The sequence below is a fragment of the Falco biarmicus genome, chromosome 5, assembly GCF_023638135.1.
Source record: "Falco biarmicus isolate bFalBia1 chromosome 5, bFalBia1.pri, whole genome shotgun sequence".
Classification (NCBI taxonomy): domain Eukaryota; kingdom Metazoa; phylum Chordata; class Aves; order Falconiformes; family Falconidae; genus Falco; species Falco biarmicus.
The window spans coordinates 43,109,947-43,129,931 of NC_079292.1; the positions used below are offsets into that span (position 1 = coordinate 43,109,947).

The 19,985-nt window shown below is 36.9% G+C and overlaps 1 protein-coding gene across 27 annotated transcripts in view; it reads right to left on the reverse strand.

Annotated features, from left to right (window-relative positions):
- Positions 1-19,985, reverse strand: part of NRCAM (neuronal cell adhesion molecule) — a 166,117-nt gene that overhangs the window by 32,271 nt on the left and 113,861 nt on the right. For 19 of the 27 annotated variants that reach the window (XM_056341512.1, XM_056341520.1, XM_056341515.1 and 16 more), the window contains 13 exons: positions 14,493-14,636; positions 13,396-13,507; positions 12,905-13,071; positions 12,674-12,821; positions 12,001-12,125; positions 11,095-11,124; positions 9,632-9,733; positions 6,444-6,641; positions 6,260-6,330; positions 5,157-5,382; positions 4,739-4,854; positions 1,191-1,395; positions 867-989 (listed from right to left, as the gene is read on the reverse strand). In XM_056341512.1, the coding sequence (XP_056197487.1) occupies positions 867-989; positions 1,191-1,395; positions 4,739-4,854; positions 5,157-5,382; positions 6,260-6,330; positions 6,444-6,641; positions 9,632-9,733; positions 11,095-11,124; positions 12,001-12,125; positions 12,674-12,821; positions 12,905-13,071; positions 13,396-13,507; positions 14,493-14,636 (1,767 nt within the window). The remainder of the gene's footprint in view (positions 1-866; positions 990-1,190; positions 1,396-4,738; positions 4,855-5,156; positions 5,383-6,259; positions 6,331-6,443; positions 6,642-9,631; positions 9,734-11,094; positions 11,125-12,000; positions 12,126-12,673; positions 12,822-12,904; positions 13,072-13,395; positions 13,508-14,492; positions 14,637-19,985) is intronic. The other 8 variants (XM_056341516.1, XM_056341530.1, XM_056341529.1 and 5 more) reach the window with 1 other exon arrangement.

Here is a 19,985-nt window from a genome sequence, read left to right on the forward strand (position 1 = left end):
AGGGGCTAAAATTCAACTGGGGGATAGGAAAATACTAACATGTTTTTTAAGTTCAAGTTCCATTCTTGTAAATATCTGAATCCAAGGCAACTGAGTCCACATCAAATGACGTGAAATGAGTCCACATCAAATGACGTGAACTCACATGCATTTGAAACACTGATCATTAAAAACTCTAAACTAGCTGCCTCATAACAAATTCAGAAGGCTTAGGGAAAAAAAATTACTATAGTGACTTGTATCTAATGTCAAGGAAGATGGAAGTTGGTAAGTGAAAGAAAACAAATTTCCTTAATCTGTTCCATGCACATGAAACTTAAATTTTGTGTGTGCACAAAGTCAGCAGTGTCATTGCTGACAAATTTCTGGGTAAGCAAGCAGTGGTATGGGGATCCTAAGGAAGTGATTTATAGCTCTGATATGAGCAAATGGCACATTTATGAATTTTTTATTTTACAATTAAAATACTGTGAAAAGTGAAGAAGCAGGAAACAATATAATTGGATGTATTTTGACCTGCTTCTAGTGATATTTTCTCTGCAGTTAGAATATAGGATTTGTAAGTGGTAGTATCTTGCTTCTAATTGACTGTCAATTAGATGTAGGACTTCACCTCCATTTTTCTGTAAAGCATGGTCCGAAGAAATAAAAGTAATGGAAAAATGCTAACCTTGTACTTGACCAAGTGAAGTGTTCTAAATAGTCATCCAAATTGTCAAAATACATTACTCTCTCAAACCTGACATCTACAATGCAGTCGTATCTTTTCTACATTATAAACCTAATGTGATTTTTTCTTAAGAAATGGATTCCTATTTGGTTAACATATTTTCTAAGTTAGAGTTATATATTCATAATTAACTTACTTGGCTGAAACTTCAGTATATATGATGTCAAAACACCATTTGGATGGGTAGGTGAACCCCACTCCAGAGTCAGAGAGTCCAATGTTGGGTTAGTAATCTTCAAAAAGGAGGGTGAGCTAGGAACTTTTAAGAAGAACATACAGTAAATACAAAGTAGATTAACTTAAACGACCTCATGAATTATTAATTCTTAAGAATATTATTGTATTGAGCCAGACTATTATTTTATGATATCCAAGATGCAAATTCAGCAATTACACCCTTAGTGCCCTATTTCTGAACATACAACATTTAAGTTTATTCTCTAGCTTTCTCATTTCATACCTCCTTCAGGGGTCTTAAATACTTTGTCTGGGCTTGCTGGTCCTTCTCCTTTACCATTAACAACTCTAACATTCAACTTGTAAGAACTATAGGGCTCCAGCCCTGGCAACATTCCAAAAGTCTTGTTCCCCCTGAAAGTCAAGATCTTTTTTTCTACGTGCCGCCTACTCCTTCTGGATAGACTCTGTACTTTCCAGTAGTAAACCTAAAGACAAAAGAAAATCTACAGTGAGTGTTTAGGTGTTCTGATTTTACAAACTCCAGGCTTTTCCATGAGTATCCATTACTTATAGGTAGGAATAATTGTAATTTTAATAAGCTCAGGTAAGACACAGCATAGAGCTTTCCAGCTCCAGAAACAGACCTTGTCCAGAAACAGTCATGTCTACACAACTGGGTGAAGACTATCACCTCCCAGTTCTCCTAATGCTCAAAGCAAGTTTAACACAAGTCTTGGTTTGGAACTGCATTAGTATGTGATGGTTCTCATGTTAGCAAGTCCATCTGAGAAGCAGGACTCATTCATACACCCATTCTTTCAGTAAGATGTCTACACATCTACCAAAGCAGACTTGCACTTTGCCACCTTGTTATGCCTCACACCTGACCATGCTATTCCCTGTGATGTGGAAGTCAAGTAGGTATTTTTAAATGGGGAAGAAACCAAAAGATTTGTCTGGACTGGAAAAAACCGCAGTTTCTGAAAGGACTCTGAGATTAAGTCATGGAATGGTCTCCAACTAGGGACAAGAAGACTATTCCTCCATTTATGTGACAATTAGATCAGATCACAAAGCTGATTCTGGTATCCATTTGCTGATTGCATTTCTAAGAAACTACAGATGAGCCTCAGAGGTAATTACCTTGACTGCACTCTCTTTACTGCACAGTCTGTCTACCATGATATCTGTAAAGATATTAACAGTTGACCCCACAAAGACGTATGTTACTCCTAGGCTTGTCACCTTCAATTACACCATTGTTCAGTTTTCACAGCACAATCTTCATTCATGTATGATCACACACTAAAACTGATCAAGCAATAGATAAAATTCTGGTTCCATTTAGGCCAACTACAAAACACCTTTTTAACCCAGGAAGCTGGGGTTTCACATACAAATTAAAAAAAGGGAACTCTCAAGACTTACAAAGCCCAGCTAGGTACCATATAAAGCAATGTTATGCTAACACCGGCTTTCTATTGCTAACAACATACCATTTCACTCTAATCACTGTTAAATATCACTGTGGTTTATATGGCTTGAGTTAATGTTTTTCAACACCACCAGCCGTCATCCTGTAGCTCTCATCCTAGCACCTAGTGTAGAAAGCCATTTACAAGCTAACAAAAGCTTGAAGTGTTGATACTATTAGTATTGAAACTTGTAAGGTATAGTTCATGATATTTTAAGAATTGGTAGCAGGTAACGTTTCACAAAGCATGTTATTATAGTTGGGTCATCACTTGTCACTAGTCAGGCTGAAATTAAGACAGCTTTAATAAGTTGGGCCTGATAAGCAGTGATTTGGAAGAGAAATATGACAATAAAAGAGACTGCATCACGTTTTTCACGTACTGTATTGACTGACCGTTGAATTTGTAAGATTAACAGGAAAAGTGGCAGCAGTAACAGTGAAAAGAATTCTTTTTAAAATTTCTTCTTAGGTTTGAAACACTTCATAGTACCACAGTGTATCGAGTATTAGATTAATAAAAAAGCAAAATATGAGTGATGTGCTGTAGACTGCTGCTGGCTAGATGTCTTCCTGCTTTGTTCATACATTTGTCTTCAGGATGTGACTCTTTACAGAAATACCCCTCTTATTAAGAAAGGTGTCCCTAATGCAACACAGCATACTGGGCTACTGTCTGAAATAATTTTATTAATCAGGAAAGCCTGAGTTTGCTAGTAGGATTTTCTATGTGTTTAAAAAGAGCTGGTCATGTGCTTTGTAAGCTATATTAATAGCTGAGATGCTTAAAGCATACTCTGCATCCAAGAAAATTTTTCAGCTTGTATTCAGAGAAAGCTTTATAATAACTATCCACCATGTCTTAGGGACTTGTCACGCCTCGTCTAGCTTTCGACCTATTTTAGTTGGATTTAGTTGTATCTGCAAAAATTATGTAAGAAACTTTTTTTGCATCTGGAACTTATTCAAGGATATACCATTGTCATATTTGTCCTAGCCATAATGTGTGGTCAGGTCTGCTGTCAAAACTGTGGTCTTGAGCTTGTTTTATTTATGATCATTGACTAACATTTTAGCTTCAGTTTTACTTAGCTTTGTGCAGTTGTGTGGTTCTCCTTCCCAGAGGAAAAAAATAATCATACTGTATACAGAGAAAGACTAAGACATTCAATAGAAGTAATCACGGCTTAACTAACTCCTCACACCAACTGGATAGGAAAGTCTGCAACCCATTAGTAAATACAGGACAGAAAATAACCCTCAGAGACTTTGAGCCTAAGGAAAAAGAAATCTCCATCTAAACTTGGGATGATAGCTCACTGTAACCATGCCTTTGAAGGGTGAGAATACCTGATGTATGGGCAGATGTTGGTGTCTGGATTTTTTTGTATTATTAATAATCTTTAAGAGAAATTTGGTGATTTGGATGGTAAATATTAGTGTTGCTGTAACTTGATTAATAATAAGTATTAACTTCACTATATTGTTACTCTTTAATCCTCATTTAAAGGATGCTTTCTTTTGGTTACCCCTTTGTGTGTGAAATACCAGGTTAATAAGAGACTGTCATCTACCAGACAAACATTTAACATGCTTCTGCAGTTTCCACTCCTAAGTTTCTTCTGATGGGTTTCTAGTGCAACATCTGAAGCAACTTTTGCCATCAGATTTTCCCTGTCCTCCAGGGACACCAGTTCCCCCAGTTTCTAACCCTGAAGTCCTTCTGTCTCCCATTCTCTATTAACTGCATTTTTGTCTCCAACACAGCCTTCTCAGTAATCAAAGCCAGCACATTGTATTACACTAAGCTTCCTTCAATTACATGTACACTCCAAATCTTCTGCCATTTCCTATCTCCTTAAATTGAACTGTTAAACTGAGCTTTTTCCTGGCCTCCAAAAAGACACAGCACCCAGCATAAGGCAGCAAGCGGCCAGTTACTCAGAATTAAAGATGTGATTATTCATACTACGGCAGAAGATGAGAAACCTTAGCATTAGACCTAGAAGAAACTCCTACAGAAACTACTTCTCCTTACCCTCTAAATATTATTTTAGAATAAGATCTGTAATATTATCATTTTTTAAATCTGTATGATGTGTGGAAACCTAATTGCAAACACATCCCGTTTTTCTTCAAGGACAATGTCACGAGGCTAGTGTGGCAAGGCTGGAACATTGCTGAACTTTAAATGAATGGTATCAATGCTGTTGCTCTTGTCAGCAAAACTTGTGAGCTCACTGAAAAGCAGGAGTCCTCTCATATGCCAGTTACTTCAATCTCGATACAATATCATATAGAAAGAGTGATCTATTTTAATAAATGAGAAACAGAATGCTTTTGACTGTACTTACTTTGTACCCTTGAAGGTGTCCTCGGACAGTTTTTAGCGGAACTGGGTCCCAATGCACCTTTGCTAATGTGCTGTTAACAACATGAACCTGCACGTTGCCTGGTGCAACCATCGGCACTGTGTGGAAAGGATGCAACAAGTGCCTAGTTAGAATATGAAACCATACGAACACACTTTTTCAGAATGAGTTTTTGCATTGCATTCAAGGATTAGGTTAAAATGTTCCTACACTAAAAAGCTGACCTGAGGATTAATACTACAGAGTATTATGAAGCCTTATTATCTTAAAATTACTTCATTTTAATTAAAAACATAACCACTATCCCCCATCTCCAATATTTTAGTATGGTAAATACCTACTTAGGTTACACATTTTGTTGCTTTTAATTAGTACAACTGAGTCAAACTATAAAACTTACGGTCTTCTCCTGAATGTCCAATCACCTCTGATGGCTCTGGTGCATATCCCAGGTCATTTAAAGCTTGTACTTTTATTTCATAGGGAACAAAAGTTGGAGTACCAGACACAATATATTTAGATACATTTGCAACTATAACAGATGTCCATTCATCATCAACATCCTTCTGACGCCAGCTGACTTTGTATTGAAGCCCTGGTCCATTAGACTGAAAACCCTTTAAAGACTGAAATAAAAAAAATATTTAAAAAAATATCCTGAAGCATCTGAAAAATCCAAAGTGACAAAGGAAATAAACTCATTCTTCTTCAGAATTTTACTGAAAATTTACCCCTGTGTTCTGTGACAGAGAAGCACTGCTGAAATGTCCAAGCTATGCAATTTTTACAGGAGATCAGTTCAGCTGCTTTTCATTCATGAGTGAAAATCACATTGAATGGTGATCCTGGCTAATTCTTATGCAACCATACATTGTGATTTCTGTATACATATTTTGTTTTCAAATATTTCTTAAGAAATGGAAAATGGAAAAACAGACTTACACCAACTACTTATAAACAGTGTTCCCTAGACAATATTTCTTGCCTGGGATGGGAAATTGGTTTTACATTGCTCTCCTTGAGTGCCTGTCGTTATGGTAAGGGCATGGTAGAGAAAACTCTTCCACGGAAGTTTTTTAGTGGAAGAGTGCACAAAAATTCAGTGTATCATAAAAGTTGAGGGTACAATTAGGATTCACATTAGAATTCATTCTAAGAAAAAGACTCTACTTGAGATAAACTTCAATTTACATATTTAAGTTTTCCTAAATTGGCAGCAAAACATCCTGTATTACCAAATTAATGGCTTATCTTGAGAAATCACTCAAGGAAAATACGGCACCGTAATTTTTATTTTTTTTTCCCATAACGCATGCAGCTTTTCCCTGAAAATGAAGATGGGGAAATGTCTGGATTTTACTCTTTCAAGAATTTTTTAAGCAAGCAACGCATTGAGTATTCTCATAGCATGTTCACAGTTAGATCTTTACTATTTCTGAAAAAAAAAGCTACTCACAGACCTGAACACAAACAAATGAAACCTCAGAAAAAAACCAAACTTACCTCCCATGTTATTACCAAATTATCAGGTTCTGAGCCTATCCCTTGTACATTAGAAGGATTTTCATCGGGGTCTAAAAATAAAATATTTACACATGAACAAGAATGACTTCTGTTTGCATTCCAAGCAAATTCAACACCATTTGTAGTATAAATCAATCACTGGTAAGCAGGAATCGCTATTTACTTGCAGATTTTGTCAGGTACTGCTCAGATGGTTCACTCGGCTGACTTCTTCCAATCTCATTGACAGCTATGACACGGAATGAGTAGTTGACGTACGGAGACAATTTCAACTGTACTGTTGTCTGAGTTCCAGGAACTTCCGTCTGGTAGTGCCATACCCCTGGTTCATGCAGTCCATCTTCATATTCAATCACAAAGTCTGTAAACAGATAATGAATCCAACTTTATGTCAAAACTTGCAACACCTTCCTAGATCAGTGTAGGCATTTCTGAATGAGCTACTCAGAAGGGAGTGATCCAATCAACATTTTTTAAAATCATGGAAACTGAAATATAAGTACATAAACCAGAACACACATCTATAATGTGGATCTCAAAAGTACTGCCTAGGTAGAAATGGAAGAGAAATATTTCTACTTCTATGATTTGGTATTCTCATTAATGCAGCTACCTGTCAGGTAACACATTATTGCAAGAGCTCTCTCTCAGGTACCGGATTTTAATGTAATGGGAACTCTTCAGCTGTCACAGCAAGAAAGTGGGATAAGATTGGAATTTTGATGTAAAAGCAGTATTTGGCTGACAAATATATTGGTCTTAGTTGTATCAAGTTGACAGTAAGTAGTACGTGTACAATACTAAAACTTTCTGAGTATTCCATTTTCCCCACTGAGACTGGCTTAGTGAAAAACTATTTAAAGTCAAGAACCAACACCTGAGAAAGGTTTACAAGAGCACTTTTCAGTATCTTCAAATTAAGTCAAGGAATGTATGTTCAGAAGCTAAATTTCTCGAGAGTTCTCTGTGTGAACATTACAATGATTACTGTCAAGTCCTCACAGACTATATATCCTCAGGGATAAATAGGTTTGTAAAACTTCAAAAATAAAATCATATTCATTATCAAAGACAAAAGGACATTTTTTTCAGCTGTGAAACAGCTGGAAAAGCTTCCTGCTCTTAGGTATGAGATATAAATTTTGAAACACTTAATAGGAATTTTTAGGATATGGTAAATATATGGGAGAAGAATGCGTAGTCTGAGCACATTCCATGGAACCTTAAGTTTAGATATATGAAATCTACATAAGCATCAAATGCTTTTGTGTTGTGTAACAAAATTTTCCCCCTATCTCATGTATAGCTGTGGACAAGAAGCCAGAATATGACTCCAAATACATACTATTTGCACTACTAAAGAAATTCTGAGGGGCATCTGGAAATTGCTTTTTGAATACTTACAGTACCACATAAAAATAATGCACAACAATTTGAAGAGCCGAGATTGTCAAAAAGTAAAATATGTAAGTAGAACTAATCATAGTTTTCTGAACTTCAGGCTTGCAGATTTCCTCCTGACCCAAGTAGTAAGAGAGAGGGAGAACTGCTCCAAATTACTGCCTGAGTTACAGCTGGTGTTGTCCACTTGGAGATAAAGGTCTTGGGATGGGATGTTTTCTGGACCAAAAGACTTGTTGAAAAGGTGAGAATATTATAAAAAACACACCCACAAAGTTTTCACTACTGCTTTTTGTCTTCTCCAGTAACTAGCATTCTGCATGCAACTCTAGCAGAATGCAACTCTAGTAGAACGATTTATAGGAGACTTCAAGGAAAAAAATTCTATTTGAGCTTTCAGAGAGATTCTAGCATGTCAGTCATATTACTTGTGTAAAGGGATCACTCATAATGAAGTACTATCCTTGAGTCTTGATCTGCGCTTTGAAGTGATAGCAGCAGCAGCAATAACAGGCTTACTTATGAAGCAAATGCCTTATTTTTCAGGCTCTTGCGGGACCATGCAGCAATACAAATTGTACCATAACTTAATCCAGCATTATTTAGTCAGAAGAGTTCAATTTCCAATATCAGAGTGCATGCAATATCTCACTTCTAGAGAAATTCTGACATGAGCCAACACCACCTAGTATCATCTCTTTTGAAACAGTGTGATTTCATTCCTATAGGAAGGCAAGGCTTGTGTCTTCGGTCTGGAAAAAAATGAAAATACTGATACAAGAGTATATGAAGAAGCCATAACTTGAATGCAGTTCAACTACTTCCATTAAACTTATATGTATTACATATTTTTTTAAGTATGTTACTAGATTATATACATGAGGTAAGTCTGGAAGTGTAAAACTTCAGCAAAATCCCTTGGTGTTTTATTAAAACATAACCAAAATCTTTGATGTGTTCTGAAATCTGTGAAATTCTGTTTTTACAAAACTTCCTTTCAGATGCCTGATCCTTATGGTTTGTGTTTGGTGTTGATACTGACCAGCAACAGACCCTGGACAGCAACACTCCGTAAGTCAGCCTAACTCATTCATTCCAAATATAACATGTAAACTGGTCTTGGTAACTTGTGGCAGTTATTAACTAAAAATGCGCTGCATAAATAATAAAATAATTACCTTAAGTTCTCATAATGAAAAAGTTGCTCCAAAAGTCTTTCTGATCCTATTATTTTTTGGAAAACAAACGGTAACATCTTTCTTCCCTCCTAAATTCCCCCTCCACTAACATCTTTCTTCCCTCCTAAATTCCCCCTCCACTCCCTCTGCTCAATGTAAGCAAGAGCAGCTTTCATTATGTTTTGCTGGGAGGAATAATAGCATTTAAGATCAATTTCCTGTCCCAAAGGTTTACAGAAGTTTACTTTCTCTGTCTTACGGAATGCTTTATTGCTTTCAACTGTCTGGACTAGTAAAAAACAGAAAAACTACTGCCTTGTATTTTCATGAAGAGTACGCTTTTGTATCAGTAGTGATAGATATCTCTAAATATACCGGCACTGATGCTACTTCAAATACAAATACAAATGAGTTAATGCAAGATGTCAGTAGCACTTTCCTTCAGAAGCATACGACTAATGAACAAGTCTCCTCTCTACATATTTGTAAGACTGGACCTTGTCAGGCAGAGCTCATATCAGTATCAACTTCTGTGGTAACTAGCACAGTTTCTTGGATCAAAAGCCCAACTCTTTAGGGCAGTAAGTCTTTCTGCTTGGCTGTACAGTAGAGGACATTCAGTGAATTGTTATTATGTAAATAAATGGCAACTGTGGCAAATAAATTTACCCTTGTTCCTGCTGCACAAAAAATTCATCTCAGAACACTCTGGCATCTGAGAACAGTTAACATAATGCTATTAATGTGGTGCAATAAATATAAACAAACATACTTGTAATGGGACTGTTATTTTCATCTCCTGGTATCCATGAGAGTTCAACGCTTCTTTCTAGCTGACCTGTCAATTCCAAGTCAAAGGGTGGATTAGGCCGAGCTGTAAATCAAACGAACAGAAAGTAAATAATCACACCAGAACACGTAGTTTCATCGCTGAAAAAATCCTTACATTCCAATCAAAAGAATTCCACAAATACAGCTGGACAGATCTACTCATGTAAGCATGACTTAATGACCATTAGCATGCAGTTACTACAAAACTAAGATAAAATGGAGAACTGATGTATCTGGAAACTTTTATATATTAACAAGAATCTGTATTTGATTTTATCTAATTGAACTATGATTAAAAAATGTAATTAGATTCATAGAATTATGAAATGCATGTTTAGTTTATCTTTGAATGATGATGGGTGGTTATCTATTGTAACTACAAATATTTAATAAAAGATGGAAAATAAAGCATTCATATCAAAGAAGCTTTTCTAGAATCACTACAAATGTTTTGCATGTGAATTCAAAACTAGTTCAAATAGAAACTAATTGCAAGTTACTAAGTCATTTATTTTTCCTGTACTTTCAAAAAATCCTGAAATATCATGCAAGCTGTTAATATACATCCTTATAATGCATAAAGATGTAATCATCCATTCCAAATTCCTGGAAATAATTCATTGTATGATTTGTTACACTAAAATCAAGATTAATGGGTAGATTCTTTTAAGAATACATAAGCACTTTCAATGAATATGATAGGATTTACATAAAAGTGTTTAAGATGTTCATACCTAAAAGTGTCTTAGGCATATTATCTTGCATTTTAAAACACAAAATCAGAAAATTGCTAGGAAATTAAAGGTTGCGTACTGTCAAATTTAAGGCTGTACCTGACTGTCAGATTTTTGGGGTAATCTCAGCTTTAATTTTAAAATCCTTATTAGCAAGTTCACCAATCATAAACCAAACTGGTCAATACGGTCCTATCCGTTTTATGAGTGAAATGAAATGAAGACAAACTATGAAATACATTACATCAGGCCTACAAATCTGTCATCAAAAGCAATGCAAAAACATGCCATAATTTGGTTGGTGCAAGTTCTTTGATAGTGAATTAGCTTTCAACACAGCTGGGTTTACCTTTTAGATCTTTCGTTTATTATGTAACTGATTTGCATTACAGTGTACTTTATGAGAAAAATATTATCACACTGTAACTGAACTTCATTAAAAATAATTTATCTCTGAAAATCATTTATTCCCTATAACACAAAGCAGCCTGCACTGTCCAATTCCAAAGTCCAGTACTCCAGTAATGAAGCAGCTGGTAAAATGGGATGAAACCACACACACACAAACACAGGAGAAAGGGGAATAATGAAAAGATGTTGCATGTTGCAATAGGCAAATGAGAAATATATCTGGCAGACCATGTAGTAAGAAAACTTTGTATTAGTTTACCGTAAATGATAGCTGGAGTTGGGGGAGCAGCTGAAAAGAACATTAATATAAATGATTTAATCAGTTAGTAGCCAAAGAAACAGAACACTGTAGGCAGTTAAAGACTATTAGAGACAAACAAAAGTTAACTTATTTAGAGTAAATGGTTGATTTTAAATAATACATTGATAAATTTTCACTGAAAATTTATAAAAGTATTCTTGAATATTTTATTTGGTGTTTTTTTTTATTAAGGATAGATCAAGAAAATAAATAAAGTATGCAATCTTATAAAAACTCTTAAATAAGTACTAGATATTTGGTGTATGTCATTCCTGGATAGGCGAAAGATTACAGCATGCTTTTAAAACAGAAGCATACTTGACTTCGCATCTCAGCTCGAACTCAGGTAAGAATCATTCAGGACACCTACTTAAAACTCTCTTACAGACTGGGAGAAAAGGCAAAGTAATATATTTTATAACAATCTGCAATTATAGAAACTTAACAGAGAGAACTAATTAAAAAAGAAAATCCTTGAAAAGTCACGCAACCAAGCATGTTCAGTCTTTCTGAAGCATAATTTAGCTGCAAAGGAGATTCCTGAGAAAACATGTTTATGTTCAGACACTCTGCAATATGTTATCTACTGTGTTAGTTCAGATGTCGTCCAAATAAAAACCTATACAGCACGAAACTGAATGTGCCCTGTTGCTACTGTACCATTTTCTAAGTAGCCGATTCAAAGGCAACTTTAGAGTAAGACTATATTTTTAAAAAACTGAAACACATTTACAAATAGGTGACATTTTCTTTGTCTTGCACCAAAACTATGTTTGTGCTTTTCATTTTAAATCTAATGCTTTTTTCATATTGAACAGAAATTGAACACAGTTCTGCTATCATAAAGTTTGAGAATATTCTTACCAACAACAGTAAGCACAGCACTTGCTGAAACACTGTCCAGAGTAGTATTAACTATGCAAGTGTATGTTCCATCATCTCTATCAGTTACATTCATAATGGTCAAGTTGTCTTTACCAACAAGAAACCTGTAAATACAATAGATTCAGACACTGATTTTTCAACAACTGGTTGTGTTATAAGAAACTTGCATAAGACATTACCAAATCCCATCTACACATTTATTTCAGCAGTTACCTGGACAGCAATGGGACTATGGGACTATGTCAGCCTCTTCTGCATTGCTCTTGACCATCTTCTCACAGCAACTGCCTATCCTAATGTGCTTTTATTTACAAATATACTCAAACAACTTTTAATTATCTGTGATCTAGAGCAAAATAGTTTTCCATTACCTGTTTGGCTTCTTATGCCAATTTTCTTCTCCTTACGATTGTCATACACGGTCAATATGCACAATTAAACATTTTTACATCTCATTTTATTTTGAATTCTACCTTAACATTTTCACCACACCAGTTAAGTCCTTTAGTCACCATATATGGGATAGTGATGCAATTTTCAGTCTTCTTCAGAAAATGTCAATAGGTCAATATGTTCCTTCCAAAGATCAGGAAAAGGAGCAGAAAAAAGAAACTAGAAAATTAAAAATAAAGGAAAATTATTTTGTCCATACCTTTCATCATCTGGCAGTTCATCATTGTCCTTCAACCATATAACTGTTGGTAATAAGGTAGAATCATGTTTTATTATACACTCAAATGAAACTTGGCCGTATCTCTGAACCACTTTGTATTCTGGCTGTTTAATTATCATTGTTGGATCTGAAATTTAAAATTACTATTAGATATTTAGAAAGTCTGACATTCTATACCAGCCTATGATGAAAGAATGATTCATTTCTTACCTTTAACTTCCAACTGCACCTCATTTTGTATCTTTCCTAATTCATTCCTTGCTACACATGTGTATGTACCAGTACTATCCTTTTGAGCCACCGGAATTTCCAAGGTTCCATTATCATGGAAAATGTATTCGTTCCCACGCAAGATGCTACCTTTCACTCCCTTGAACCTTTATATAAAAAGTAATATCATTATCCAACATCACAGATAAATTTTGTTGTATTCTATTATCAGAGAATGCAAACAGGACTGTCACATTAGAAAACACCGACAGAATCACTTAATGAAATTTAGACTTGACCCTGTAGGGATAACTTAACTGTTGTTATGTTAATTATATGTAACACTGTATTAGCATACTGTAATCAGCATATATTTAAAAATACACTATTTATAGAGTAAAAATAGTTTTAAAGCTTTAAATGTTTGTTTCCATAGATACAACTGGCTCTTTTTGCATAACTTAAGCACAACAACAACAACTATAGCTTACCATTCAATTTCAGGCTTAGGTGAACCAAAATAAGCACAATCTAGCAAGGCAGGACTATCTGAGATGACTTGATACAGTTTATTAGCAGAAGTTAGAATTCTTGGTGGCTCAGCTGAAAAGACAAAGATATCTGATATATATAGATACAAAGATGCAAATACAAAATACTAAGACATGAAGAATGTCCTAAAGAATTATGTTTACATCCTTCTCTGAAGCAATTTCTGGTCTCTGTCTAGGTCCAAATATGTTCTACTGCCAGTAGCCTGAGGAAATGTTAATGTACGAGAATAATCTTGTGAAAAACAAATGCTTCTTCCTTGTTTACAAGTAGTAGGGAAGGGCACCAAAGGCAATGATTTCAGTTGGAAAATTTAAATCAGAATTTAAGAAAAGAAACTCCTGGGAACAGACTGAACTACATAATTCTGAAGAAACCTGCAGGTAGAAAGAAGCTAAGATGTATTTTTGTTGAAACACCTACATTTTCTTTCATTTAAGACAGTGCTTCTCAATCAAAAGATCTGCCAGTTCCTGCAGGAGAGTTTTTAGAGGCCATTCTGCCTAAAATTTTACTACTAGCTTTGTTAAATTCAGCGAGAAGAATAGAGAGGCCACAATATATTGCAGCTAAAAACACATTCTTGGGAGGTCTTCAAGACTAATGCATCATCATGTCCCCTTGCACCAGTGATTTAGAGATCATCTATTTAACCGTTCCAAAACATCCACAATCAATGAAAGTGTACTGAAACATACTACCTTAAAGAATATTAATTCCTGTCTGATTTGTCATGCTTCCATTTGCTTGATTTACATAAACAAGCAAACAAGAAAGAGATAAAATTTCTTCCAAGTTTTCTCCAGCTCTCGCAACTAACCTTCTTACTTGGGAATAGTGCAAGTGAAATTGGGGAATATCCTACAAAAAACAAGTTATCAAAAAAAGCAAGGTACACCCTTGCCTTTTACAGGGCTCAGGAGACACATCCATTCCCAATGATGGCCTCAAGCAAGGCTTGAGTATGCAATCCGTGTAGTAGCAGGAGACAACTGAATACCCATGAAAACTGAAAAATATAAAATCTGTTTCTTACCCAGAACATTCACAAATGCGTTTGCCAGCAAGTACCCATATTCATTAGAAGCATTGCACTGATAGACAGCACTTGACCTTTCTTGCACATGTGAGAAAATAATGGTATCACCATCTACCTTTCTGCTAGGATCTTCTGGGGCAACTGTTGGTGCAAAGAAAAGAAAATAATTACTTTTCCTAAACTGCTGCTGGATGGTATGTTTCACACTTCTGAAAAGAAGAAACAATTCCAAAGACTAATATGCCCTTTATTCTATTGTCTTGGGTGACTGTTCACTGGTTAAGATGTGAATTTCAACATGATTTAAGAAGTTCTTCCAATTCTACAAATATTTAACTCAGGATGGCAGAATTGCCATTTTTGGAGTGGTTGTTTTGTTTGCAAGGAAAAATTTCTGTATGTCAACAGAAAATGCTGTTAGCACGACACAGTCCTGTGCGACTTAAAAGTTTCAGCTTTTTGGATCAACTGTTATATCGTAAATAATTCTCCAAATACAAAAAATAGCCTTACTCAGTTGAAATCTATCTCAGAGTAAAGCATAAGCAATTTTTTCACATAAAATCACCTTCACAAGATCAGTGACAGTAATTCAGCAGGTGGCACTATTTCCCTTATGTACGAATTATACAATGCCATTTCCCCAACTGTTCTGTAGTAGCCTGAGCTGTGTTAACAGCTCTTGCATCCCAGAAGAATTGAGAATATAAGGGAAAATAAAAATCCAATGCATTACTGATGAATAACAGCTATCAGTTATGTTAGAACTGGATGAGTTAGAGAGGTAAAATGGAGGAAAAAAACTTACCTTGTAACGCTGCACTGCATAAAAATGCACAAACTATAGCTTAACATTTTAAGAAAATATTAAATAAATCCAGATCAATGTATTATATAATACTCAAACTAGTAGTAAAATTATTCATATACTATATAAAAAATAAATGCATATATCTATACATAAATGCATCATAGTTTGGTTGCATCATCAAAATTGACACCCTTATATTTTATTTGAGCTTGAGAAAAAGTATTTGCCGAAGACATTTTCATATAAAATCATTTCACTGTCCTTTGGATTAATCTAAAAGATCAATGAACTAAATTGACATCAATTTTCTGTAAGTGAAAAAACCTTTCGATTCAGACAATACCTCAGTACTCATCTGTAAAGAAAATGGAGAAATTTCTCCAACATTTTCTAAATCTACTGGAGTATCTATTACTGAATTCTCTGACAGAAGAAACCAGACGAAGGGGACCACAGTTCTGTGCTCTTGCTTAAGGGTATTTCCATCTTGGGGGAACTCTGAGGCCATTTTGCATGTACAGTAATACATCAATTTCCAAACAGATGCCTCAAGAACAGTTTTCAACTCTTTTTTTATCTCTTTCATCACTTGGAATTAAAATCAGTATTACAAATTCAAAAATTTTGGAAAAGAAGGAAAAGGTACTACTGAAATGTTAAATGCTTAAATCTCCGGACTTCTGGACGGCTGGCACTTATTTTTCCCTCTTTTGCTTTACTTCCTATTGTGTTCCACATTTCACATTGCTTCTTGTTCTGTGTAAATGGCATTTTCATTAAAAGATTCATGGGCTGAAAATAGACGGAGCAGGTGAGTAGCCCAGCAGGCAGGCCAGTCAGCTGTGAGAAGTGGTCTGTTTCTGCATACAAATCACTGCTAAATGGAAAATATGCACAACCACCCTCCCAGGAGGTCGGAGATCTGCCCACAGCCGTTCCAGTCACAGCTCCTCTCTGCCCTGGGCTCTGGGCTTCCCTCCACTCATGTCCTCTGAATCCTGCAGCACTTTCTGCACCCAGACAGATTTTTAATGGGTGCACAGACTCCCGCCCTCACACACTCCCAAACATAACACCTTATGGGCTGAAGGTACAGCCCCTTCAGAGAGATGGCAGCCATTAAGCCATTAGTTCAATCGCTTATGACTGCAGAAGGAACTGGATCTTAAAAGAATGATCTAACCATTAAATTATCATATAAAAAGAAGGGTAGCATCTTCCCTTCCCACTGCTGTATTTAAGGGAAAAAAAGAGATAGTCCTCCTCAGTTATTTGGAGGAAAAGAGGTAGGTGTCTGCTCTCAGAAAAGGGCTTCAATCTGTGGGTCCCAAGAGGGAAAAAACAGAGGGAAGTGTCAGGTTAGTCGGTGCTTCCTTTTCAGTGGCCCAGCCATTTGCATGCTGAAGGGCACAGGGTTTAGGCAGCTCCCTGTGGAGACTGGCCTCTGTTCAACGGTCTGTCTTCTGACATGCCTCATCCTCCCACGCAACACCAACAGAACCTGCCCGCCTTTGCCCATGTACCACACTGTGTTTTGTAGGGCCGGGCTCTAAAAGTTAGATGCTGTTATCATCCAGCTGCTTTAATGGTCTCAGGCACACACACAGAATCGTTGAGGCTGGGAGGGACGAGGTAACCTGGTCCAACCCCCTGCTCAAGCAGGACCTAGTGCCCCTTGCCAGGACTGTGTCCAGACAGTGGGAGGATCACTACCGTTGACCCACTGGCAATACTTTTGACTAACATAGCCCAGGATAACATTAGCCTCTTTGCCACAAGGGTACACTGCTGGCTCATAGTCAACTTTGGTGTCCACCAGGATGCCCAAGTCCTTTTCTGCTAAGCTACTATCCAGCTGGGTGGCTCCCAGCATGTACTGGTGCATGGGGTTGTTCCTTCCCAGGTACAGGACTTTGCACCTCTCCTTGTTGAACTTCACGAGGTTCTTGTCAGCCCATTTCTCCAGCCTGTTGAGATCCTCTGGACGGTAGCATGATCCCCTGGTGTATCAGCCACTCCTCCCAGTTTTGTGTCATCAGCAAACTTGCTGAGGGTACACTGCCCCATCACACAGATCATTAATTAAGGTGTTGAACAGGACTGACCCCTGGGGTACACCGCTAGCTACTGGCCTCCAACCAGATTTGTGCCACTGATCACCACCCTCTGGGCCTGGCCATTCAGCCATTTTTCTATCCACCTCACTCGTCTGCTAACCCAGCCCATACATCAACAGCTTGTCTGTGAGGATCTTATGGAAGACAGTGTCAAAGGCCTCACTGAAGTCCAGGTACACAATATCCACTACTCTTCCCCTCATCTATCACGCCAGTCATACGCATCACAGAAATGTATGAAGTTGGTCAAGCATGGCTTCCCCTTGGTGGATCCATGCTGACTACTCCTGATGGTTTTCTTGTCCTTAATGTGCCTGGAAATGGTTTTCCAAAATTGAGGAGAAGCTGACCAGCTTGTAGTTCCCTGGGTTCTCCTTGCTCTTCTGGAAGACAGGAGTAACATTTGCTTTCCTTCAGTCTTCGGGCACTTCTCCCAGTTATTATGATCAATCGAAGATTATTGAGAGTGGCCTTGCAATGACACCTGCCAGCTCCCTCATCATTTGTGGGTGCATCCGATCAAGACCCACAGATTTACGTATGTCCAGTTTGCTTAAGTATTTCCTGACCTGATCCTTTTCCACCAAGGGTACATCTCTTTTCTTTCTCTCTCATCTCTGGGACCTGGGATTCCTGAAGGTCAGTTTTGCTAGTAAAGTCTGAGGCAAAGAAGGCATGCAATACTTCAGCCCATCCCATTCCATGTCCATGTGTGTGTCCCCCTCCCTTTTTTTTTTTTTTTTTATGGGGAAAGAGAGTGATGGCACGGCCACTCAAGCATTGCTTGTTTGCCTTTACAAGGATTCTGGTCACATAACAGAAGAGCTGCATGAAAAGGAGAAAATATTCTGACATGTTAGACAAACCTGATTTTGGCACTGATAGGCAAAAGAGCAAAGAATTACCAAATACTTCAAATGGGTTTGTACAGTTCTGCTGCTGTAACAGATAGTTCAACATGTGCCCTAAGAGCCAACATTTACTCCCAATAACACTGAGTCTCAGCTTATGAACGTGTTTGTGTCCTTTCTGGACAAAGACCTGATTGCCTGGTTTCACCCAATTTTCCGATCATTTTGTATAAGACAACTTCTTCACTCTATAGCCACATACAGCATATTCCCGCACAAAGAAGGTATAGTCTCCATCAGATACTTTTGTCATAGTTACTCATCAGCACCCTGAATATATCTTCTGTTCATCTGAATGCATATTTTCATCTGTTTGATAAACTTCAGACAGCCCAAGCGATTACTTTTGTTAGTATGTTTAAATAACCACTGTGGCACCATTATTATTTTTTTCCTGGAAAACACGCTCTCTGACCAGAAGCAGTTAAAACACACTCTTGTGCATACAACTGGAAGAAAAAAAAAAATCCAAATTTTGGTGAGATGTTTTACCCTTTTCCGCTGAACTATTTTATTCTCCTGATAAATTTTAATTTATTTATTGCTTTTATGCAAATTCAGGAAGCTAAACACAATGAAGAAGAGAACAATTGTCAGCTGATGATGCACTATATTGAAGTTATCAGTCCAAATAAATGATACAAATATCAGTCTGATCTGTAAGAAGGATATGTATTTTGTGTAGAAGATTATTAAGGTGTGAAATTGGTCTATCCACTTTAAATTCTTTAGCTCAGATCTTTAGGCTCTACATAAAATTTGGAAGAAAAAAATCTACTGCTTGGAGTTGAGAGTTTTTTAAACTTAAACATAAAAAAGAAGTTTTTATTGTGAGGGTGGTCAGACCCTGAAACAGAATGACCAGATCAGGTCTCTGCCCTTGGAGGCAAAAAACCTTTGGCAGGTGTAAGAGCTGATCTTACCTACATCAGTAAAATGGCACAGAAAAAAACAGAATAATTTATCTTTAGAAAAGAGCAGAAATATTCATTACTGTCTTTAGATGGCTGCATCTTCTTTAGCAAATCAAAGTTATGAATCAAAAGTAATCAGTCCTGCTATGCATTCACAGTGACTATATAGTTGTTGGAAAACAAATGTAGTAACACGAGGTCTGTTGTTTAAGCGTTATAGTGCTTGGTCACTCATTTCTTCAGTAAAGCTGAGCTATCATTTTGCATCAATAGCAGTCGTTTCTCAGAGAAGCTGAGACAATCTCTTGATTTAGAATTTGTGATGGATGCACTCCTCCTGTTCGAACTAACTGAACTTCTGAAGGTCCAGGCAGATGCTCAGCAAGTTGCCCTAATCAAAGTTAATCCTGTTATGTGAGGCTATCAGTGAGGACTCAGTACCAAACCCAAAAAAACGGTTTGGCTGGAGACTGAGCTGATAAGCAGTGGAAAACGCATTAACAAAACAGAAAATCTGACTAAAAATCAACCACTTTATGCTATAAATATCTGCAGCCATCAGCTCTCCCTCCATAGCAGCTGGCTGCCCTACGGTGATCTCCCCTTGCGTGGGGACACCTCTCAGGGTTACCCCTCGAGGCTGACAGACCCCTTACCTGACATCGATGGGTTTATGATATTTTTTTGCATGCATGTGACATTTAAGATACATTAAGCTTACGTGACAATCTTTGTAT